This window comes from Calonectris borealis, chromosome 2 (genome assembly GCF_964195595.1).
Source record: "Calonectris borealis chromosome 2, bCalBor7.hap1.2, whole genome shotgun sequence".
NCBI lineage: Eukaryota > Metazoa > Chordata > Aves > Procellariiformes > Procellariidae > Calonectris > Calonectris borealis.
Window position 1 is genome coordinate 53,067,546 of NC_134313.1, and position 24,773 is coordinate 53,092,318.

General features: G+C 38.8%; 1 protein-coding gene across 1 annotated transcript in view; it reads right to left on the bottom strand.

Annotated features, from left to right (window-relative positions):
• Positions 1 to 9,322: 9,322 nt before the first annotated feature.
• RBBP8 (RB binding protein 8, endonuclease) overlaps positions 9,323 to 24,773 on the bottom strand; it is a 42,903-nt gene continuing 27,452 nt past the window's right edge. The window contains exons 13-20 of the mRNA XM_075141990.1: positions 24,631 to 24,757; positions 21,498 to 21,598; positions 20,580 to 20,694; positions 19,506 to 19,676; positions 18,807 to 18,876; positions 17,726 to 17,822; positions 12,509 to 12,650; positions 9,323 to 9,921 (exon numbers count right to left, since the gene is read on the bottom strand). Of these exons, the coding sequence (XP_074998091.1) occupies positions 9,824 to 9,921; positions 12,509 to 12,650; positions 17,726 to 17,822; positions 18,807 to 18,876; positions 19,506 to 19,676; positions 20,580 to 20,694; positions 21,498 to 21,598; positions 24,631 to 24,757 (921 nt within the window). The 3' untranslated portion in view covers positions 9,323 to 9,823. The remainder of the gene's footprint in view (positions 9,922 to 12,508; positions 12,651 to 17,725; positions 17,823 to 18,806; positions 18,877 to 19,505; positions 19,677 to 20,579; positions 20,695 to 21,497; positions 21,599 to 24,630; positions 24,758 to 24,773) is intronic.

A 24,773-nucleotide genomic window follows, 5' to 3' on the forward strand; every position in this document is an offset into this window, starting at 1 on the left:
CTAACCCAAGACTCCCCTGGCTTGATGCTCTCCATTAACTAAGGCAGAAGATGGAGCAGATGAGACATATATGCAATTCCTTTCTCAGGAATGCATAATACCTTTCAAGAGTCACTAAGAAAATACTCTGTGTCAATACTCAGAGGTTGAGGAATAAAAAGGGCTTTTTGACACCCCCCCCCCCACACTTAAACAGTTAACTCTTTCAACACAGCCTTGAGAAGAACAGAGTCGTATTTCCAATGATTTCACGTGCTTATCTATTATAGACCAAGAGAGAAGTAGAGGGAAGTATGGCTAAAAACATATTCTTTATAACTTTTTGTATTTCCTTTTTTCCTTGCTTAAGTGTCAAATTATTAGGACTAAACTTCAAAAATCCCATTGGTTTGTCTGAATGATTTGCCAAGCATTTAACAATTTATTAGCAATTAATAGAGTGTTATTTGGCAGCTAGAAAACTGAAAAGTATTCAGTTGGTACCCAGCAAGGAAAACGCTTTAGAAATGCTTATAAAGAGCACAGTGATTTCAAAGAGGGTTGTCATGATGAGTTGGAGTTTCTTGCCTGCTTCTATTAATTTGACAGTAATGACATAAACTGAATTGCATTAGGACAGAGTGAAATACTTCAAGAAGTCTAATATTTCAAACCCAATTCTTTTAGATGTAAATTTGTGGAAAATTTTGGCTTTTTGTTCCAAAGTGGAATGCTACTACAATTTGAGATATTGGACGTTTCCACGGAATAGAAATAGGAAATCAGCTTTTCTGATTTGCAACTATTAGTGTCTTGGTTCTAATTATATTCATACTTACACTTGTTTAAGTATGTGTGTGACTCCATCACTTGTGTGATAAACATGAAAATGAAATGACATTGCATGATAGAGTACCTGTATTTTGCAAACTGGCTTAAGTAAAAGAAAATTTGAATTAAAATAATCGCCTCTTCTAGGACATCTGTTCAACATTAAAACAATATCAACTCATTATCTGATACACATTATCCAAGATAATGTTAGCGTTTTTTTTTTTATTTTATGCTTCTTTTCAATTGCAGCTTAAATTCCCAAGCTCTCTGAAATGGTGAGTCATTAGGAATGTCATTTCAAAGACTCTATTTAATCTCTTTATCTTTTCCCACAACTGATTTACCCAAGGGCACGAGTAAAGCACATGTAACAGATTCCCAAAGGCCCCCAAATTGTTATTTCTTTCTTGTCTAGCCTTATTTTATTCTCACTTTATTTAAAACTGTTCTAAAAAGACTCATCGAGCTGGTAATTTTGACTGTGAGGGAATTGGGTGGCTTTTATCACCACATGGATTTGAACTGAAGACTGGATCTGAATTTTGTCTCCTCTGCTTCTTGTTTCACATGTGTCTGATCCACAGCATAGCCTCCTGTCTATTTCTACTGTCTTTGGAGTACAGGCATACAAAGGTCTTGTCTTTTCTATCACTATGGGGTTTTTTTAAAGCCTTCTCCACACGACACTGTTGGCTAAGTATAAACAATGTCAGGTAAGGTATCAAGTAAGTGAAAATGAATTAATTCAAAACCGTTATTAAAGTTGGTGAATATCAAACAACAAAAAAACCCTTGATCTCTACTCTGAAGTTTGAAGTCCTAGGTACGTTCAAGAATGTTCTATGTAAACTACTCAGAAATAAGAAGGGAAAAAAAGGGAGATCTTCTGTATTTCCAAATTGTGGTTAAAATTACATTTATTCTGGAACAGTAGTTGAAATGTATTAATACATGTCATCACCACATGGAAGTGGTATCTTTGGAGAAGAAATGGGTGGAATAGAGGTAGACATGGGACTCTTCCTACCATTATTTCAGGGATATTTTCCTCACTTTTCTTGTCTGAATATCTCATGTGTGTCACCAGATTGTATTTAAAACCTTGCTTGTGCATTGACTAGTTCCAAGCATAGCCACATATCAGTGTAGAACGTATGTACCAAATGTTACTGTTCTGATCTGGTAACATTCTAGTTTGAGGATGCCTTCCCAATAAGTACATGCTTTTAGCTTAAATCGGCTTTCCTGTCTGTAATGAAAAACTTTCCTCCCGTGTTGACCTTAAGCTCCAACTAATTTCCTTAACAAGATGCTAACAAGGAGCCTTGGCTATAAATGAGACTCTGATTAGTCTTGTTCATGGCTGCAGCTGGAATGCAGACAAAAACCACCCAAGGGCAAGTGGTCTTCAAACGTCCTTCTCAAAGTTCCTACTGGGCAGGGTTATCTCCCACCATTGCCAAGTGTGGGAAACAGACGTCGCTGTCCTTGACTGGAGACTCCCAGTGCCTCTCTTCACAATGCAGTAACTCCTCCCAGCCACCTGGGAGTCCATGTGGCTCTGCTGTGATGGTGCTTGCACCTCAAGCACTGTGCCCAGGATGCCAAATGTCTAGCCACATGCGTATCCTAAAAGTATTCTAAAGAGGAGAAGCAGATTAAAAAGAGTGGGAGACAGAAGACACAATTGTAACCCAGGAAAAATCTCATATTAATATGACCATCAATGGGAGAAGAGATTTATCTATATTTACAGCACTCATCATTTCAAACTTAATGGTCAAAAGACATTGTGTATTTTTATAGCACGTCCTTGTTCTAAGACATGGCAACCCAACCTGCGCTGACCCATCACTTTGTAACCTGTAAAATAATTCACATAAGACAACACTGTGTACATCATCTGCAGCACATCATTTTTCCATGTGCTGACATACAGGAACACAAACTGTCCTCTAAGACTTCACGCAAAGCAGAGACTAAAGAAGCAAGAGGAATTCTGAGGAAAACGTTTTACATTTCAGTTTTTACCGAATAAAACTATTCTACATGGGCATGAAGCAAGCTTGGTCCATATTCCATTGAGTCAAACTTTGGGCTTATTTCTGCATTCCTCACTCCCTCCCTTGATAGTTAGTACTTGTACACGAGAATGCTCCTGGAAATTTTATGCTCACTCTGTGCAGAAACAAAGCAAAGAGGGAATCGGTTCAGGCCGAGCAGTCTTTCTGCACTAACACACGCAAGAGAAGGTATCTTTAGTTCCTCCAAATTTTCCACAACTAATTAATTTAAATACAGCAAAGCCCTTTCTTTAAGGATCGGAGTCAACAAGGCCAGGCTGATTTTAGTGTTGATTATGTCTAAAAAGAAGACTTCACTGATACCCCATGATATATCAACAATTAGCACCTCACCACTCTCTTCCCCTGCCTATAACTTTGTTCTCTTGTATTGTTTTTTTTTTTTTGACAGGAGTTTCCATTAATCGGCAGACAGACATTGTCTTCCTCCTGCTTCATTAAGGAAAGCCATTCATCCTTTCTGCGTGAGAAAGGCAGAGTTCAAAAGCACAACTAATTAAAAGCAACTAATGACCAAGTTGGCCTTGCAGGCAGTGCAGGAAACGCAGCTTGCCTGTGGACATTTTAACAACAATCTGTCTGACTTCTGTGCTCCCAGCAGCCCAAGAAACGGTTTATGATCAAAGGCTTGCTTTTCAGGCCGAGATCTGTTTGCAGGTTAGACAGATAGTGCTCTGGATGTGCTAAAGCCATCAACTTGTCATCTTTATAATTTTGGGAATGATGCTAGGCCACTGACTTGAAGGCTCTACCATCATTGGGCCCATGCCAGTGTCATAACATCACAAACTTCAATATACGCTAAGAATCACTAGGAATACAGAGGTGACACTTTGTGCCCCAGTACTCCAGAAGAAGCTCTGCTGGAACCCCTGAGCGTTACCTTGGATGTGAGATAAGAAAAGCTGATTTTCAGAAACCACTTCAACCCATTCCAATGGGGGTCATTTTTGAAGATGTCAAATGGATGGGTTTGCAGCTATTATCTCTTTGAGGGTTGTCACTATGACAGATTCCGGGGAACTACAGGCCTATCAGCCTGACCTCAGTGCCGGGGAAGATTAGAGAGGTTTGTCTTGAGGGCGCTCACACGGCATGTGCGGGACAACCAGGGGATCAGGCCCAACCAGCACGGGTTCATGAAGGCAGGTCCTGCTTGACCAACCTGATCTCCTTCCATGACCAGGTGACCCACCAGTGGATGAGGGAAAGGCAGTGGATGTGGTCTACCTGGACTTCAGTAAGCCTTTGACACTGTCTCCCACAGCATTCTCCTAGAGAAGCTGGCGGCTCACGGCCTAGACAGGTGCACTCTTCGCTGGGTAAAAAACTGGCTGGACGGCCGGGCCCAGAGAGTTGTGGTGAACGGAGTTAGATCCAGTTGGCGGCCGGTCACGAGCGGTGTTCCCCAGGGCTCAGTACTGGGGCCGGTCTTGTTCAATATCTTTATCAATGATCTGGATAAGGGGATCAAGTGCTCCCTCGGTAAGTTTGCAGCCAACACCAAGCTGCTCGAGGGTAGGAAGGCTCTGCAGAGGGACCTGGACAGGCTGGATCGATGGGCCGAGGCCAACTGTATGAAGTTCAACAAGGCCAAGTGCCGGGTCCTGCACTTCGGCCACAACAACCCCAGGCAACGCTACAGGCTTGGGGAAGAGTGGCTGGAAAGCTGCCCAGAGGAAAAGGACCTGGGGGTGCTGGTCGACAGCCGGCTGAACATGAGCCGGCAGTGTGCCCAGGTGGCCAAGAAGGCCAACAGCATCCTGGCCTGTATCAGAAACAGTGTGGCCAGCAGGAGTAGGGAGGTGATCGTGCCCCTGTACTCGGCACTGGTGAGGCCGCACCTCGAATCCTGTGTTCAGTTTTGGGCCCCTCACTACAAGAAGGACATGGAGGTGCTGGAGCATGTCCAGAGGAGGGCAACGAAGCTGGTGAAGGGCCTGGAGCACAAGTCTTATGAGGAGCGGCTGAGGGAACTGGGACTGTTTAGTCTGGAGAAGAGGAGGCTGAGGGGAGACCTCATCGCGCTCTACAACTCCCTGAAAGGAGGTTGTAGCGAGGTGGGTGTTGGTCTCTTCTGCCAAGTAACCAGCGATAGGATGAGAGGAAATGGCCTCAAGTTGCGCCAAGGGAGGTTTAGATTGGACCTTAGGAGAAATTTCTTTACTGAAAGAGTGGTCAAGCACTGGAACAGGCTGCCCAGGGAAGTGGTAGAGTCACCATCCCTGGAAGTATTTAAAACACTTTAAAAGATTTAAAAGATGAGGTGTTTAGGGACATGGTTTAGTGGGCAGGTGGTGTTGGGTTGATGGACTTGATGATCTTAGAGGTCTTTTCCAACCTTAATGATTCTATGATTCTTACAAACAGAAGTGGGATGAGGCTGCCACGCAAGCATAGCATCATAGAATAGTGTCAAATTCTCCCATATATGACATAGTCATTAAAAAAGATGCACAAATCCTAGCATTAATTACCCTTATTTCATAAAATGAGAAAAGGCAGCATGCGGATACACCTGAATCCCAAGACACTGTCACAGACAAGGAGAGGAAACTAGAAGATAGCTGTGACTGTCCTGGCAGGGGTGTCTGATGATGAAGGTGTGACCCAACAGGCACTGCTAGTCAAAGATTCCCTTTTGGATGCTCACACTTGAAAACTTGAAGAAGTTTTCCCCTTCTCTCAACTTGTGAGTAGTGGCTTCATGTGAGAAAGTGTACGAATACTTGGCTCATGCACATTAGTTTTAGTCAATTGTCTCAATCTCCTCCAAAGATACTAACCCACTTCAGCTTATGGCTTTTATCCGAAATTCCCTTTCTTCTTCACTACTTACACATGTGGAGAAAAACATCCCAAAGAACACTGTTCACTCCCCTGACAGCGCAGCTGACCGCAATCGCAACATGTTGCCATGCCATTAGGAGTACAAAGATGGCCAATGCTAATTCTGAATGTAACAATCTTTGAGGTTATTTTTTAGCAGACTTTCCTTCCTGGGTTTGACTGGCTCCCTTCTTCCTTCCATTTCCTCGGGCAAAAAAATACACTATTGCAGGAGTTTGCTAAAAATATAGGTAAGCCATAATTAGAAATTGCAATTAGAAATTACTGCAAAAAGAAATCTGTAACTGAATTTCTAAAATTTATAAATTTCAGTAATTTTTTTTGGTACACAAAAAGTTGCTCAGACTTCTGGTACTTCTTTAAGCATTTCTCTTACTCATAGTCTATTTCAGCTGTTCTGTTTCTATTCTTGTTTCTAGATTTTTTTTTTTTTAATTGATCTTTTACTTGTCAAGATGAATAGTGAAATTTTTCTGGCATTAGAACTGGGCAAGAGATCTACCTTTTTAAAAGGTAACTGGAGTCTTAAAAAGGAAAAAAGGGTAATTCTTATAGTTTTACATATAAAAGCAGTTCCTTACTGTCCTCTAGTGGAGCGGTACTACCCTCACGGACACTAACCACTTTTCAAAAAAGTGTGTATTGCTAAAATATTCAACTATATGTTGTTCACTCTTATGTACCAAAAATCTCTGCAAATTGTCTCTCTGTATTTTTCAGTTGAAATACTAACGAACTCTGAAGTAAGCAGAAGTTAGTATCAAATGGCAGAGTCTAAATAATGGCACATTTCAACAGCTTTACAACTATAGATCTGTGGACACAGGATGCATGTCATATATTTAGTGACACAACTCTTAAGCTATTCCTAAGTTGGCAGATGCAGACCAAAAGCTGGGGTATATCACATTTCGAAGGGGAAATGGTATCTCAGATAGTAAGACTCTCTAGTAAATATACTGTGGAATTTTGACAGGATGGAACATGAACATGAAGTATGACCAGACTGAGGGACACCTACTGAAACACAAATACTTCCCCTAGGGTACTCTCCCAGCTTCCAGCAAGCTAGACTTCAAAAACTCCTCAGGCAGTGGTAGTATCTTTAACACATCCTTGATGAATTCTTTCCACCTTACATTCTTCTTAACCTGCCCAAACTGTTTGTATCCATAACATCCTGCAGCAGTTCCATAGCATAATCCAAGGTTCAACTGGGTTATGTAGGAAGATGCTCCTTTCTGCTGGTAACTAAACCTGCTGCCTGATCCCCCTTAGTGAGCAACACCTCCTATTTACTATTTCCACACTTCATGATTTATTGGCACCTATCACACCCCTTCTACATCTCCTTTTCAGATTGAATCTTATCTTCTGCTTTGCAAATTCCCTCCTTCTGTTCTATATTCTAGTTCTACTTGCAGAGTGAATAATTTAACCAACTTTCTACTTTGCCTTCCACCCTTTCTCAAAACACTTATAAATAGGCTGAACATAACAGATCTTAGCAGAACCCCACGGTAATTTCCTCCTGTTTGGTGAGTTGATATACCTTTAAACAGGTATAACCTATGACCAAATCTATGTTCATACCATGACAGATTGGTTCTACTATGAGCTGTCAGAAGAACCATTCTTTCACACCTTCAAAGAGTCTGAAAAGACCAGCAGAATGATTTGCCTTTAAGTAGTATTGATTCTTCACATTGTATTTATCCATAGGTCTGCAAATCCTGTTCATTACACTCTTACCAATTACCCACCATTTCCAATACTCCATGAAACTAATCAGGCTGCAGCTCCTCTGACCTCCTTGAAATCTTTTTTAAAATCTGGTGGCAGAATTGTCACTTTGTACTCCTTGACCATCAAAGCTGCTCTAACTGGCAAGTTCCATGCTACAGTGAGGAGTTAGCAGTTTCTTCTCACTTTCAAATCCATGGGAGTAGCCTCCAGTCCTGGCAGCTTGCTGATACTCATTTCATTGACCTTTTCTGCCATTTCAGTTTACAACAGCTCTTCCCACCCTCCCTGAAAAGAAAGGTTCTTTAGCACTTCCAAAATGACCATCGATGCAAAAATCCCAGCTTTTGTCACCTTACCTTTCAATGTTCCCATTATAGTTTGATAATTTACTCTACCAACTTACTGTGAAGTTTAGTCTTTCTGATAGTTCTTAAAAATAGGATTTATAATTAATTCTTTAAGAAACTTTTTCATATAGCCTACTTTATAGCAATTTTCACATTTGATGAATTACAATGTGCCTCCACTTTTCTTTTTGTTGACATGACTTCTACTTTGTAAAGGCTCTCCCTAGTTAAAAGCAGCCTCTTATCTTACTTTCTTTGTCAAAAACCTTTTTCTGATGGATAAATAATTATTCAGAGTATGTAATAGTTGTCTTAAAACAATTTAAGACACCTGCAAGAACTTCACCTTTTTGGCAGCTTCTGTTCATTTTCTTCAAAGCTTTCTAATTTTCAGGAAGCTAGACTTACCTTGGCACGGATTCTTTGACTACCTGCTCCAAAAAAATGAACTTTTACAGTGTGTAAACATTTATTGTCAGCATGTGGTTAGTATATATCAGAATGACTAAGGATTTTAATTGTCATTTGGCTTTATACCTTTGTTATTCCTTAGGATATATCCTTGTGAAATGCTAAAGCAAATCAATCAGCTAAGCAGGTAGGATGGGGACAGAGCCTGGTGATACATCTTCTTCTGTTTTTCTGCAAGGCCTGTGATTTCAATCTAAGAGGATTTTGTGTTACTTAGTGTTATGGTTAAATTAATCAAATTTTTTTAGTTTTCTCTTTCGGCATATGCCATAACCTCTCCACCAGCAAGAACCTACTGCCACTCCTATATAACTACACCTGGAATTAAATGATCCTATGCACCAAGTTCTTAAATACATACCTTTTTATACACACACACAAAAAAATATATAAAATACATGAATAGAAAGTACAGATACATTTTTTTAATATATATATAAATTAAAGTATCTGTACTTTCTATTCTTTTATTTTGGTTTAAGGCATTTAAATAGTTGCTTGCTTTATGATCTCCTTTTAAAGAGAATTCTCACTGTTTGAACCTAACTCTGATTGTACAGTGCTTGAACATTTTATTCTATTCTAGAATGCTATTTTATTCTTAAGTATCTTTATAGTGATCTTTGGCCTGCCTACCTACGTAAAAGCATTACCCTGCCTCCGTGATATTTGCTTTTACTCTCCAAACACAAGTACGAAATTATATCCCCTGATACAAAAAAATTAATTTAAAATACCTCTGGAGAATCCTTCATAATCTAGCAGACAGCATTGGTCATCACCTAGGAGAAGTCTGTGCATAACTGTCATCCAAATTTAGAAATAACAATGCTTATGTCCTCATCAATAAATGAGACACAGAGATACAAACAGATCCAAATTAAGAAAAAAATATTGGATATTCCAATGTAAGCGCTGAGGAAAACGTGGTGCTATACATTTAACACAAAAATTTAAGACAGACACTTAGACTACATGGTTTTTATACCTCCAAACTATTAACAGTAGATACCTTTCATATTTAATACAGCTTTATTACAAGTAGATATAACCATTATTGCCAAAAGAGAAAGGCTATATAAAAAAATCCAGTGCAAAATAAAAGCACCCTATAAAATCTGCATTTCTGTTCCCATTGACAGGTATTTAGACCTTGCAAGAACAACTGATTTCAGTGACTTCAAGCAGTTACTCACTGACACAAAGTTTAGACAGGATTTGCTGGAATTTTAGCTGTTGACTTCAAAGAAAAAAATGGGAGACTCATTGTCTGATAGGTGCAAAAATTAATACAAAATGTATTAACACAATATGAAACAAACATACATTAAATAGTTTTGTTTCCTGGTACATCAATTTTTCAAATGAATTTTATAAAATTTACATATTTAATGAAATGATTTATCTATCATTGTGGAAAACACAGTTCTTTATTTCAAGTTTATATTAACTATAAATATCTAAGGACAGGAAAGATACTCTTCAAGTTGGCGTGCCTTACTTCCCCATCCTTTATGTCTTCTGCTCTTTGCCTTTTGGAGAAAACATTACAGCATAAGGCTGCCGTCTTTTTGGACGCTGACAGGGAGCAAGATCCTCTTTAATATATCCTTAAAAGAATAAGAACAAATCTGAGGTAAGAAATACAATATAAAAACATGCATAACTTTAGTTTCATTTTTTGTTTACCCTCAAAAAATAACTTGTGAATTTTTTCTCCTTTTATGGCAACTGGTTCTCACTTGACAAAAAGTTAGAGATCCCAGGGTGCAGTATCATTAATGAAAACACCCAGCTGCTTTCTAGTAGATGACTGCATAGTAATGCAATACAAACAGATAAATTGTATTATCTGTGAAACTATGAATTGTTCATCTATTCAAAACAAAATTGGATTTTTCATTGTCTTTTCTACAGAAGATTTTACGTAAGAGTAACAAAGTATGTAAGTATTGCAAGTTCAGTTGACTAATAAAAATCACTTTTTAAATTGTATTTCCCATGTACACAGGAAATTTCAGGCACGTGTGCTTTGTGGGTCTAAATAGCACATCCCTCTGTTTTGAGGGCATTCTTTATTTATTAAAGACTTGTCCATCTGGAAAAAGCCAAACATGAACCTATGGATCAAACACACCTTGAAAGCTCTCTGATAAGAAAAGTGTATTGAAAATTTCTGTAACATGCTCAACTTAGCTAACACTGATAGTAAGCACACATTTTATGCAAATCAGTTACAGCACCTGGCTTTTGTCAAGCCCTGACTGTTTATCAGCACTAACATCCACTGAAGTGAGAGTAGTAGATTCCCACTTCATAGTTGGAAAATGCTGTCTGTGTAACTCAATTATTTGAAAAACCCAACACAAACCACAATTGGTTCAAGATACCAGTAAGAAGTAGAAAACACATCCTTTGTACCCCACTACTTCTGACTGACAGCTGCAATTGCTCATCATGGGAACTCTCTCTGGTGTTTTGGTGTTCTAGCTGCACTCTTGTATAATATGGCTTTTTACCAAGAAAGAACTGATCTAAAGTCTGCCCCTGATATGCTGTTGAGGACCACTGAACAGCTCTTACTCTAGCAGAACAAGGAGATAGCCAAGAAACTAATTTTAACGAGGTTGCAAGCAGATTCCAAATGGGTAGTAACAAACAATCTCCCTAACAGGGTATTTCAATCACCTGAAATTGTAAGTGGACATGCCTAGTTTAGACCAGCTTTCTCATCGGCTGGAACAGGTAAGAGGCAACCAGGTTGGAAGAGAAAGGACTATGATTTGTTCATCTTGAAAGATAATGATCAAGAACCAAAGGTGGTTCTAGAGCGGAAAGAACTCTCTCTCATTACTTAAGGTAAAGAAGGAATGGATTAGCCTCAGCCAAGCCCTGTCTAACTGGTTACACAAGGGAGGAAAGAGACCTCTCACAAAGGAAGCAGCGATTCAGCAGCGCTCCTGAGGTGCTGCCTAGCTGGACTGAGGGATTCACTTTCCCTTATGTGATACCAGAGACAAATTGATGGAAAAAAAAAGAACCACCTTCCTGAAGCCTAACCAAGCCCAAGGAAGCTTAATGGCCTGCAAATTCTATGACTAGCTTAACCGTTTGCAGTGGATATTTGAGCAGGGGAACCTGACTAGGGCTTCAAGAACAAATCTGATATTTGTCCCCCACAACAGGGGGGGGGAGGCTTAAAGTTCTGAACACTGTGTTTGAAATACACATATTTCTTGGAAATACAGCTTTAAATTTAAATGAACTCAACTCAGTATATCTTGATTAAGCAGTATGATTTGCACTACAAAAGTTATTTAAGTCCCTAAAAATCAGGGCTCCTTGTTCTGAAAGATTAAGGATGATACTGCAACACATAAGCACACATACACATCTCTGGCTACATTTTCCTATGCCTGATGTGAAACTGTTACGAGAACAGATAAAAATAAGTGAAGATTAATGCTTCACCGCTAATAACATATGCACAAATAAAGATATAAGTAACTCAAAAAGAGTTCATATAGGGCTCCTTACCTCAGAGTTTCACCACCTCTGACGAAATGTACATATAGTACACTACAAACTCACCATGTTTTAACATCATTAGTAAAAACTCATTTTTATACCAAGTTCTAGGATTTAGAAGAATTATTTAGGAAAGAACAATCTTCTGTGTGAAGAGGAGTCAAAAAAAAAAAAACCAAAACCAAACAGCTTGTCGCTTACAAGCAGGGTATATGTATTGAAAACTATTTAATCACACCTTTCCATTATCATGTGGTATTATGGAGCTCTAAAGATACAGAAAAAGGACACCAACAGTGCTGCCTGTCTCTCCTCAGTAAATACAATCTCGCAGCCCCCGCCTTTGAAAATGTTGACCCAATTCTTGCTTTGGTTCAAAGACATGTAGGGTTTTAATTAAATTCTATGAAAATCCCAATTATTTCTGCTCTCTCTATCTAAGCTCTAAGAAAGTTTCCTTATATTCCCTTATTCTTAGTAGTTCAGGAGCTGCTAAAAAAAAGACAATATTTATTCAAAATAATGGCTGCTGATAAGTAAACAGACCTCAACAAGATGGGGTGAGAAAGGCTACTTTATGAACTAGAGATAATTTCAGGGGTCCATTTTAGGGAAAAAAAAAAAATAGCTTTAAAAAGTGCTTTGTAAGCCTTTTTTTTTTGCACAAACCTCTTTCCACACAAGTTTGGGTGGAAGGAAATCCAACCTCCCAGAAATTTTCAGGAGTATTTGGAGGAATGTAGCGAAATCTGTGTCTTGAACAGGAAGCTAGTTTCTTTTCCCTCTCTTCTTCTGGAATGTCTGCATAATACTGAATGTTTGAGGAAAAACAAGTTCAAGTTAACAAATTAATACATATAAAGCAACTGCTTTACACAAGGACATTGTCAATTACTGTTTATTAACACAGTTATCTGAGAATAATGGTGAGGAATAGCCAAGAGTAGAGATTTGTTATCCAAATGACAAACACCTGGCCATTATCCTAAAAGCTTACTGAATTTACAGATTAAGTATAACCTTATGGTAGCAAGTTTGTTAGCCTTATATCTTTTAACATACCATAGGTACAAGGTTTAGGAATGCGTACAATTACTTATGCCAACAGTTTTACTGACTGATTTTACAAAGCTAAGTAGCATTGGTGTTGAAATAGATGGGAATTTTCTAATATACTAAGTTTCAGCTTGCATTTACAAATAAAATAGAAAAGTGGAAAAATGCACTTCAAAATCCATGCTGCAGAATTATTTCCAGTGTCTAAATTTACAGTAGTAACAGCAAACTTAAGTCAAAATGCTTCCTACTTTATCATCCTGAAATTAGGAGTAACCAAAGAGCTAGTTTAACTAGCTGACTGACACTGGGACTCCAGAAACTATCTGCCAGGTGAGCATAGCAAATTGGCTAGCTACTCTTTCATACCTGTCAGCTGTACTGGGGGCTGGAACGAGAAAAGTATATACACTCTCCAAACTTTTTTGCTGGGTGTTCCCATGAGTAGCATCATAGAAAGACAATTTTTTTTCCATGCAGTTTTCTATTGTTTTAGTTTGTGATTCTAGTTAGCATCTCCTAAAAATAGCAATCTGGCACTTAGGTATCATAGAGTACCAAAATATTTTCAAAACGAATGCACTGTTTGATTCAAGTGGCAAGCCAACAGTCACCATCTGGATTGCACAAGAAACCTGACCCTCATAAAAGTGGTAAAACAATTCTACTGAAATGACAGTGTTACAATTCAAAAAGGCAAACTAAAGTTTAAAACCTCATTCAATCAGCTGGAAAGTGATCTAGACTGGGGAAATCACGAAAGGAACAGAATACCTCTGTCAACAGATTCCTTCCTGTCTCCTTCTACTGGTAGGATTTCAGAAAACCTACTTACTTGGAACCATAAAGTACACTAATAAATCCCTTTCTTCCTGCTAGATGGCAGACAAAGTATAAAATAGGCATAAAAGTCCTCCTCCAAAAAATCGTGAGAGATAAATATTGATGATTGTATAGAAAACAGTAATCACAGCTCTGAAAACGTCAGTGACAAAACTGCATGAACTAGGAAAAGTAGGCCTGTTTCCTTTTGTGATTCTGTATTCTGTGGGAACTGCAACTCTGCCTGAAACTGAGGTACAGTTTCTTCCCTCTCCCAAATCAATTCAGATTTCTTGCCATTGTACAGAGCGTGACACCAGAACATATTCTGCTCTCGAAGCCCTTATTAGTACAGGAATCTGATCTAGTAACATGTGGGTCTCCTGGTCAAGAACAGAGATTCAGGTTGTTAGCAGGTTGTACCCAAAATTTCAGATTACTGGTCTGTCTCCTACGAAGTCCTGGTACGCAGGACAGTATAAATTGCCAGTTCCAAAGATAATATTCAGGAATGGTTATGAGCCCCTAGTAAAAGGTTCTTCAAAACGTATTGTGTATAAACCCAGGATACTCCCACACTCTTGACAGCAGAACCCCTTTCAGTCACTGAATATGGAGACACTTCGTTTGAAAATGTTTGCTACTGTCTTATACAATGTCCCCTTAAACAAAAAAAAGCCTATGCCAAGACCAGAACTTAAGTGGATATCAGCAGCTTGGGGATTGAGTCAGAGTAGGGTCATTTATGCAGCTGGACTTGAACAATGTCTGTGTCACTCAGTTAAAGATCTAGAGACCAATGAAAGAAGAGGAACAGGTAATTATCATCTAGTACACATCAATTTTCAGTGATAAAAGTTAAGAAATGACATGGTGTTAAGTCAACAAAGTTAATTATAAGAATTCTACAGTAAACCAAATAAATTAATAGCTGAGTCTTATTTAGGGATAATTAGCAGTGCACTTTATGTTTGTCCTTTAAATAGTCTGGAATTTTAGAAATTGGACTACTGGAAGTTTGCAGTGTGCTTCTTTTTTTTTTCATGTTTATGATTGTTGAGGAATATTTATGGATCAAACAGTGAAAAATACAGTACAGTTTTGTAGGAACAGAAAATAAAAAGACCAATCAATAATCAAGCCAAGTATGTATTCAAAAGAAATTAGAAGTAAATTTTTTTTATTTTGGCTTACTTAGAAGTCTATTAGGGTTGACAAAAAATGAGAAAGTTACTGCCGGCTGAACATGAGCCGGCAGTGTGCCCAGGTGGCCAAGAAGGCCAATGGCATCCTGGCCTGTATCAGAAATAGAGTGGCCAGCAGGAGCAGGGAAGTGATGGTGCCCCTGTACTCGGCACTGGTGAGGCCGCACCTCGAATCCTGTGTTCAGTTTTGGGCCCCTCACTACAAGAAGGACATGGAGGTGCTGGAGCGTGTCCAGAGCAGGGCAACGAAGCTGGTGAAGGGCCTGGAGCACAAGTCTTATGAGGAGCGGCTGAGGGAACTGGGACTGTTTAGTCTGGAGAAGAGGAGGCTGAGGGGAGACCTCATCACGCTCTACAACTACCTGAAAGGAGGTTGTAGCGAGGTGGGTGTTGGTCTCTTCTCCCAAGTAACAAGCGATAGGACGAGAGGAAATGGCCTCAAGTTGCGCCAAGGGAGGTTTAGACTGGACATTAGGAGAAATTTCTTTACTGAAAGAGTGGTCAGGCCTTGGAACAGGCTGCCCAGGGAAGTGGTGGAGTCACCGACCCTGGAAGTATTTAAAGGACGTGTAGATGAGGCGCTTAGGGACATGGTGTAGTGGGCATGGTGGTGTTGGGTTGACGGTTGGACTCGATGATCTTAGAGGTCTTTTCCAACCTTAATGATTCTATGATTCTATATATATCTGCTAAAGAGTGAAAAAACTCTCAGCTATTTTCTAGATTGATCTCACTATCCACAGCATTTTCAACCCACACAAAACATTTGAGCTAGGCTTTTCCATGTGTGAAAAGATATGCAAAATCTCATCCTGCAGTATCTTCACTGTAAAAGAATTGTTTACAGAACTCTACAATTTGCAGTCTGAAAAAGAGAAGAAACCCTTAAAATGTTCCTCTCCTTAGTTTAGCATAGTTACTTGCAGAGTAATTTCTGTAATCTAAATATATATAAAAACATCTGGCCGATTCTCCTATTTACCTAAAGCATAGCTAGACTTAATAACCACACTAACAAACGTTACTTCTACAAGCGACCAGTAACTCCTGCATACAATTTTTCTCTGATCGCATCGCAAAGTCATAACAAACCAAAACAAGACCTCTTATTAAATGTTCTACACTGTAAAGTGAATGAGATGTTTCCACAAAGTTTTAAGATAAGGATTTATAAAGGACTTTGATATCAGTCCACTACGGCATGTGCAGAAGTTAAATCTCTCACATCTTCTCAAAATGACAGATAACTCTCCGCACTCTCATACTGCATGCAGCACACGGCCAGAAACAATTTACTGATTTCTACCCGCTCCCTAAGTATTTCCTTAGATTTTGGAGACTTTTCAAACCCGTATGACTAATAAGTAAGCAAAGACTTTTTTTAAAGCATCATTTATGCATTGTCTAATACTCCCTTTTTCCATAGGCATTTCATTCAAAGCTAGTTTTATTACGGTGCAATGACACCGTAATAAAGCATTCCACACATTCCAAGACATTCATCTTGAATGGCGTAGACCTAAAAAAAACCCAACCAAAACCAACAACCCCAAATTTCTAAAGTTTAATGTAGAAACCTAATATTGTAAAATTTGAGCTGTAAATGTTTCCAAACACCATAGTTACCACTCTAACTTGCCAGAAAATAACAAGAACTGGATTTGCTGAGAGGAGAAGATCTGTAGCTTACAGAGATAGGATACTAAAACACTCAACACATGTCTCTTGGGCCAAGAAATAGACTGAAAGTTTGGGTTTTTGGGGGTTTGTTTTTTTTCCAACACCTTGTTTTCTTTCAAACTTTTAAAATCAAACATATTTTTGAAAACGGTATTTATAGTTGACTGTAAAACTTAATTATTTGTATTTAATGCGTTTTACCAAAGCTATTTTTCAGGAATGTGTTTTTGATAAAAATACACTCTAATAAATTTCTTCAGCCAAGTAATGTGACTTAACTACAAAGTGAATAGCAGGAGAATCTATGAAAAATGTTGGTTCTATATAGTTGTGGAAATTAAGTGAAAAGATTCTAGAGAATCCATCATTATTCAGTCATTAATCCATACTTATGGCGAGTCATAATGTATAAGATCATTGCCTAATTAACTCCAGCCTGAAAGTCTATTAATGACCAAATGAAATATGTCCTTATTACACATGTAATTACTTCAATATTTTATCTCTATACCAAGTATCTGAAAGAAGTTTAGTAATTTGAAAAGGAGGGAAAAAAAGTGTAATGTGAAACCTAAAATTTCATACTTTTCAACCTGCTAATGTAAACATTTTTGCATGCATTTGCAGATATGTACACATTGGCACCTATACTGGTGCAATTATCTGAAAACACAGATACCCCAGAAAACAAGAAAAAAAAAAAACAAATCAAGATATATCTATATATAGGCACAACAGGACATAGAACTTACTTATTCTAGTACCTGTAAATTTCAGTAGAGCTTTTGAGCTAAAGTTTAGAAAATTGTAATCATTCTTTGACTAGCTAATGTATTTTTTGTTAACAAAAATCTTACTGGAGCCATGATGTGAGAAGTTTCTATCCTCATACAGACACACAAAAAAATTTAAGACTTTCTAAGTTACATGCAGTTACTACAGTTAAAAACAAACAAACCAACCCAAAACTTGGTAAAACAGCTTTGGTAAACACTTACTTCTCTGCTACTGTAGGTACTGATGATAATGCAAGCAGATTCATAATTTCAAAAGCACTTTAGCACTTAGATACTAGCAGAGTTAGAAGAATGGAAAACTGACCAAATTTTAAAGCACTACTTACTATCTCGCATTCCTTACAAGTATGGCCAGGCAATTTTCTTCTTTCTTCTTTTTTTCGAATAACCTCAATATGAGGAAAATCTAACACAGTATTCTTTCTGAAAAACAAAAGTGTTTTCACATGATAGTACATTTATTTCTTTTCTTCTTGTTTTTAGAACACAATGAAGGAGAGTCTCAAGAAAAGAAAAAATATCAGAAAATGCCTGCAAAACCCCATCATAGTCCTATTCAGCTACGAAATGCAGTACTTTTGTAACTAAAACAGTTCCAGGGTTTTTAAACGTAATATGATTTTTTACATAACCAGAGATGTGCATCTCATCATTATGGCTTTTTATAGTGTGAAAGTAATTACTAGATCAAAATTACTCAAATATAGATTTTCTGTAGAATATTTATTTTGTCCGTGACACAGTTATGCTTGCACTGATTTCTGCAAGAGGAACGTATGTTGGGGTTCAAGAACAGAACTGACAGATTCTTTTCAATTTATCTGCTTACAAAACACTGAACAAGTTTTCCTCTACAAAGAAAACATATGCTGAGGTAAAAAATAAGCTAACAACTATTTAACTGAAGAGGTTGGTATCATTATGAAATGAAGATTCAGACTACCAATGATGATTATATAGAAAGGCAATAGAGGAAGCACTAAGAGGTACAGTTGTTAAACATTACTCATTTATTGCCTAAAGGAAGGTGCAAAAATGCCAGAGAAGGAAAGGTTTTTATTTGTACAAGCAACCCATAGGCTCTTTGCTCATAAACTCATGCATGACCACATGCCTGAAAGAAACTACATGGATTACAAAACACTGCATTCAACAAAATTATAAAAAGCAGAAGAGGCAATCCCTTCTCTTCAGCAAATGTGATAGACAGGCATCTCAACATGTTTATTTTTTTCCCCATACCCCAGGTTTATCTAAGGTTTTTATCTAATTCATTAGATCTTTTACCTGTGCATCTTCAGCTGCTAGTACGTTATGCACAAACTCATTTATTTTATGGAAGAACAAGTTCCCTATAGGGAAGATATAAAGAGCCTTAAAATGCCTATACAGAACAAACTAAATTACCTTTCATCACTTTTGAAATATGGCTCCACAAAAGCTTTCTGCTTGGCTTTGTCTTGTTTATCCTCATGTTCTGTAAATATACATGCAAAACAAAAAATTATATGTCATATAGGGTTAACAAACTGCCTGGAGAAACGTCTGTAAAATTATTAGCCAGCTATTAAGAAATACAAAAATGCCACGTACAGTCTGAGACAACAGATTCAAACAGATACCAAAAATAATATAGAATTGATTGAACCAGTGATCAAAAAGCATTAGTGGAGTAGAAGAAAAACAGCAGCGAGACAAGTAAAAAAGATCAGCAGAATAGCAAAGGAAAGGTTGCTTAAAATACAAAATACTGTGAAATCTTCAATAGGACCGAGGATAGGGAGAAGAAAGGAAGCAAGTAATCTGCAGCCAAAACCTGCTGTTTTCTATAAAAGTCACTTTGCTGTACAGCTCCTATGCCAACTTCCATTACACATCCCATATTTGTGTGGTGGCTATATAAATGAACTACCAAAATAATTTTCATATTGATTTATGTTATCCCCTTACAATGAATAAATTTTCCCATGAATTTATGAAAAATGAACTCATGGTTTATTTGGCATATTTGTTCCTAGAGAACAGAGCCTAATTTCAAATCAACTTTTAATTTGATAAACTGGTAGTTTAACCAGGCTAATAAAGACAAAACAAATTATATCCCACTCTTTAGTTTCTTGCTTGCTGCTGTTACTCCCTTATCCTGCTCTTCGTCATGAAGAGTTTCTTTTTCATCACATGCAGAAGGACTATCTTCTGGTAGGCAGGATTCATATTCTTCATGGGTTGTCCGATCAAACATTTCTGTTAAGGTATCATTCATTTTTTTTTCTCCTCCTATTATAAAAAGCATAATGAACATCCAAATCAGTCTCTCAACAATTTAAGTCAAGAAAGCGTATTTTGATTGAATGTGTATCAAAAGAAATAACATTTACTTCCTGCTTCAGCACTGCTTAACACCAGCAATACATTTATTCTTTCTGCAACTTCTCTGTCAACCTTTTAAATGTGGACAATGCTCATCTATTTTTCATAAAGACACCTTGATTCAATTTCTAAAATTGTATTAATTAGTAAATCACTTTGATATACCTTTAATCTTAATACTGGATACATGAAATTTTTCTTCTTGTAACTATGGAGTTATCCAAGCAGAAGGAAATACTTTCTGTGGGTAGGAGATAAACTACGGAAATGTGATCAAGTTGCAACAGCTTAAAAAAACAAAACACACCGTTAACAGTCACTGCCCTGCAGCCATGATTCACCACACAGCATAAATTAAATGTGATATAAACACGTTTGGATTTATTTTAAGTATACCAGTTCTATTTATATGCCATTAAAAATGAAATTAGTCTTCCCATAGAAAGTCTGATATGATTACATAGCAAACTTTCAAAGCTGTTTGTTGTAAGAGTGATTGTTGCAGGTGAGATCAGAACTATTATATGGTTAAGTATTTAACTCTTTAAGCACTGTAAAAGCATAGCTACTGGCTCTATCTCAGTACAAATCCTATCATTTTCTTAATCTAAGTTAAAAAAAGCTCAACAACAACCACTGATTCTACTAGGAAACAGACTGATCTTTGTAACCTACAAAAATACATCAGTGCTGTTTTACTGCAAACCATTTTCTACTATCTATTCATACAGGGGGAAAAAACACCCTTCACTCTTTCCTCCTCCAAAAAAAAAGCAAGCCAAAGGGGAAAAAAAAAAAAAAAAGTCTTACTTGGATTGCTTTCTTGGTTTTGCTCTTGATTTTTCGTTTTTGACAGCACACTTTCACTAACATATGTACAATCCATATCAACAACTTCCTCTCTGACTCTTGACTGAGAGCCACCCTAAATAAAAAAAGCAAACATGACAATTGCACTCAGAAGCAACTGGTGTAGTCGGTGTCATCGCTGTATATCTGAAATGCTTTCACAACAGTTACTGGAATGTTTTTGAACACTTTCTGTGATGTTTTTTCTGCAGTAATGTCTGCATGATAGAGACGTAAAATCTAGTTAAGAGAATAACATGTTTTGAAATTCAAATGGGAAGCATTTATCTGGTGGATTACATTACTTGATGGGCAATAAATGCCCTAAAAGTTTTCATGTTAAATTCTACAAAGATAAAAAGTAACAATGAAACATACAGAAATTAAAAACTGGTCAAATAAATACATTTTAAGATAGCCTTTAAGCGAGACAAAACAAACAGACTTCAGGAAAATTCTCAGAGATCCTAATAACAAACCTGCACCCAACTGAAAGATAATAGTCATTATCTGCACATTTTCTATTACTTAACATAAAGAGATATCACAGTGAACATTTTCCACAGGAAAAATTATGAGAAACATTTTTTTTTTTTGTCTTAAAAGAAACCCCAAACCACCCCCAAATGCATCAGTTTCATACAGAATAGCCACCTGGCTGAGTTTATCACATACAACTAGACAGTGGAAATGCTTTAGGATAACTGTAGTGTACTCTGCATAAACAAACATTTTAGGAGTGCAAACAAATATCAAATGAGCTGAATTTAGATTTTTCCTAAAAAGTGGTTTTGGTCTGCCCAGAATAAAGTTCATGATACTACTTTCGTAGGCTTTTTTCAATATCATAGAACATGCAGACTTGTTTCACAAGTTTACCTTTGTATCAATCACAGTAATGTCCATTTTGTACTGTGAAAGGTCAGCTCCTGGGTCTACGCTCCACTGGAGATTTTCTAAAGAAGGTTTATCTTTCAGGTCTGGATGCAGAAAATATGAGAAAAAAAAGCAAATAATCAGAAACCAATTCTGCCAACAGCATCCTATAGAGTCAGCTAATTGTAAGTCACCCTTCCTTTTATCAATTCATCTTTAGGTTTAGGGATTGATTTTTCTCAAACAATAAACATGCTCATTTGGTGTAAATCATATTTTGTCTGAAGAGTTAGAAATAAATGTTTACATTTTTTGTCATATTCAGGTAGCACACCACTCCTTTGTGTTTGCATGAGGTATGTAATACATACAATACTCTTGCAGTTAAAATCTCCATACTGTGTAAATCAAGTAGTATTAATACTGGATAGAAGACATTGGATCGACAAGAATACAAAAGTCAGGTCTTAGAATACAAAAGCATACAAAAGTGTCTGGTCACTGTTTCAGAGATGGCTCTTGATTTATCTGTGAAGTAGAGGTTTAGATTCCAAGCTACATGGCCAACACAGCAACTGCTGACAGATTTTTTTTTTTTTTAAATTCACAATGCAAGTATTTCTAAATAAAGTATGCAGTGTAACAGCTCAGCTAAGGATACAAAAGCAGTGATTGTACAATCCCAGTTCAAAAAAAAAAGTTTTCAGACTGGGACCACTTAACAGAAAAGATGATACAACTTCTAGGAAGAGTATTTGGCAGCATCTGTTCATTATCATTACAGGTACAAATTTCTTTAACAGATCATCAGGAATCATGAATCATATTAACCAGATGGCTTATCCTTACACTTAAGTACAGTTTTCAAGCAGTTGATACAGATAATTTAAACTCAAACTTCCTGAGATTTTATTTCAGTATCTGTTATTCACATGCTGCAGTAAACAACAAGGCTAAATAAACGAGAAAGAACAAGTTCTAGCCCAGCTAGAACTCCACCTGGCCACTGTCGTGAGAGACAACAAAAAATGCTTTTATAAGTATGTTAATGACAAAAGGAGAGCCAAGGAGAATCTCCATCCTCTATTGGATGCGGGGGGGAACGTTGCCACCAAGGATGAGGAAAAGGCTGAGGTACTCAACGCCTTCTTTGCCTCAGTCTTTAGTAGTCAGAATGGTTATCCTCAGGGTACTCAGCCCCCTGAGCTGGAAGACAGGGACGACGAGCAGGATAAACCCCCCATAATTCAAGAGGATGAAGTTCATGACCTGCTATGCCACCTGGATGTTCACAAGTCTATGGGGCCGGATGGGATCCACCCGAGGGTTCTGAGGGAGCTGGCGGAGGAGCTTGCCGAGCCGCTCTCCATCATTTACCAGCAGTCCTGGTTAACTGGGGAAGTCCCGGACGACTGGAGGCTCGCCAATGTGACTCCCATCTACAAGAAGGGCCGGAAGGAGGATCCGGGGAACTACAGGCCGGTCAGCCTGACCTCGGTGCCGGGGAAGATCATGGAGCGGTTCGTTTTGAGGGTGCTCACGAGCCATGTCCGGGACAACCAGGGGATCAGGCCCAGCCAGCACGGGTTCATGGAAGGCAGGTCCTGCTTGACCAACCTGATCTCCTTCTATGACCAGGTGACCCGCCTAGTGGATGAGGGAAAGGCAGTGGATGTGGTCTACTTGGACTTCAGTAAGGCCTTTGACACTGTCTCCCACAGCATTCTCCTAGAGAAGCTGGCGGCTCACGGCCTAGACAGGTACACTCTTCGCTGGGTAAAAAACTGGCTGGACGGCCGAGCCCAGAGAGTTGTGGTGAACGGAGTTAAATCCAGTTGGCGGCCGGTCACGAGCGGTGTTCCCCAGGGCTCAGTTTTGGGGCCGGTCCTGTTCAATATCTTCATCAATGATCTGGACGAGGGGATCGAGTGCTCCCTCAGTAAGTTTGCAGACGACACCAAGTTGGGCGGGAGTGTTGATCTGCTGGAGGGTAGGAAGGCTCTGCAGAGGGACCTGGACAGGCTGGATCGATGGGCCGAGGCCAACTGTATGAGATTCAACAAAGCCAAGTGCCGGGTCCTGCACTTCGGACACAACAACCCCAGGCAACGCTACAGGCTTGGGGAAGAGTGGCTGGAAAGCTGCCCAGAGGAAAAGGACCTGGGGGTGCTGGTTGACAGCCGGCTGAACATGAGCCGGCAGTGTGCTCAGGTGGCCAAGAAGGCCAACGGCATCCTGGCCTGTATCAGAAATAGTGTGGCCAGCAGGAATAGGGAGGTGATCGTGCCCCTGTACTCGGCACTGGTGAGGCCGCACCTCGAATACTGTGTTCAGTTTTGGGCCCCTCACTACAAGAAGGACATGGAGGTGCTGGAGCGCGTCCAGAGGAGGGCAACGAAGCTGGTGAAGGGCCTGGAGCACAAGTCTTATGAGGAGCGGCTGAGGGAACTGGGGTTGTTTAGCCTGGAGAAGAGGAGGCTGAGGGGAGACCTCATCGCACTCTACAACTACCTGAAAGGAGGGTGTAGCGAGGTGGGTGTTGGTCTCTTCTCCCAAGTAACTAGCGATAGGACAAGAGGAAATGGCCTCAAGTTGTGCCAAGGGAGGTTTAGATTGAACATTAGGAAAAATTTCTTTACTGAAAGAGTGGTCAGGCCTTGGAACAGGCTGCCCAGGGAAGTGGTGGAGTCACCATCCCTGGAGGTATTTAAAAGACGTGTAGATGAGGCCCTTAGGGACATGGTGTAGTGGGCATGGTGGTGTTGGGTTGACGGTTGGACACGATGATCTTAGAGGTCTTTTCCAACCTGTATGATTCTATGATTCTATGATTCTATGATTCTATGATTCTATGATTCTATGATTCTATGATTCTAAGATTCCTAGCCTATTGAGTTTACAGCTGAATGCCAATGATCTATTTATTATATAGTGGCAAAAGAATGCCAGGAAGACACAGACTGAAAATGTGGGGGGTGATCTTGAGAAGTCCTGAATAGGATGAGACTAAGTTAGAAGCAGAACAGAGAAAGTGATTGAAGTGGGAGAAAGGAAGATAAGAAAAATTCTATTCAACCATAGCACAGGCTGGGGGGGGGGTGTGTGTGCAATAAAAGGAACATTTTCATCAAGTTACCTTGCTCATTTTGCAGTGCTTTATTTTTTGATAGTCTGCAAGGGTTTGGCTGAAGTACAGATGCTGGTTCAGACTCTCCATGTCCTGTCCTTGTTTTCTTTCTATTTGGTACATGGCCACTGGCAACCTAAAGACATATTGCA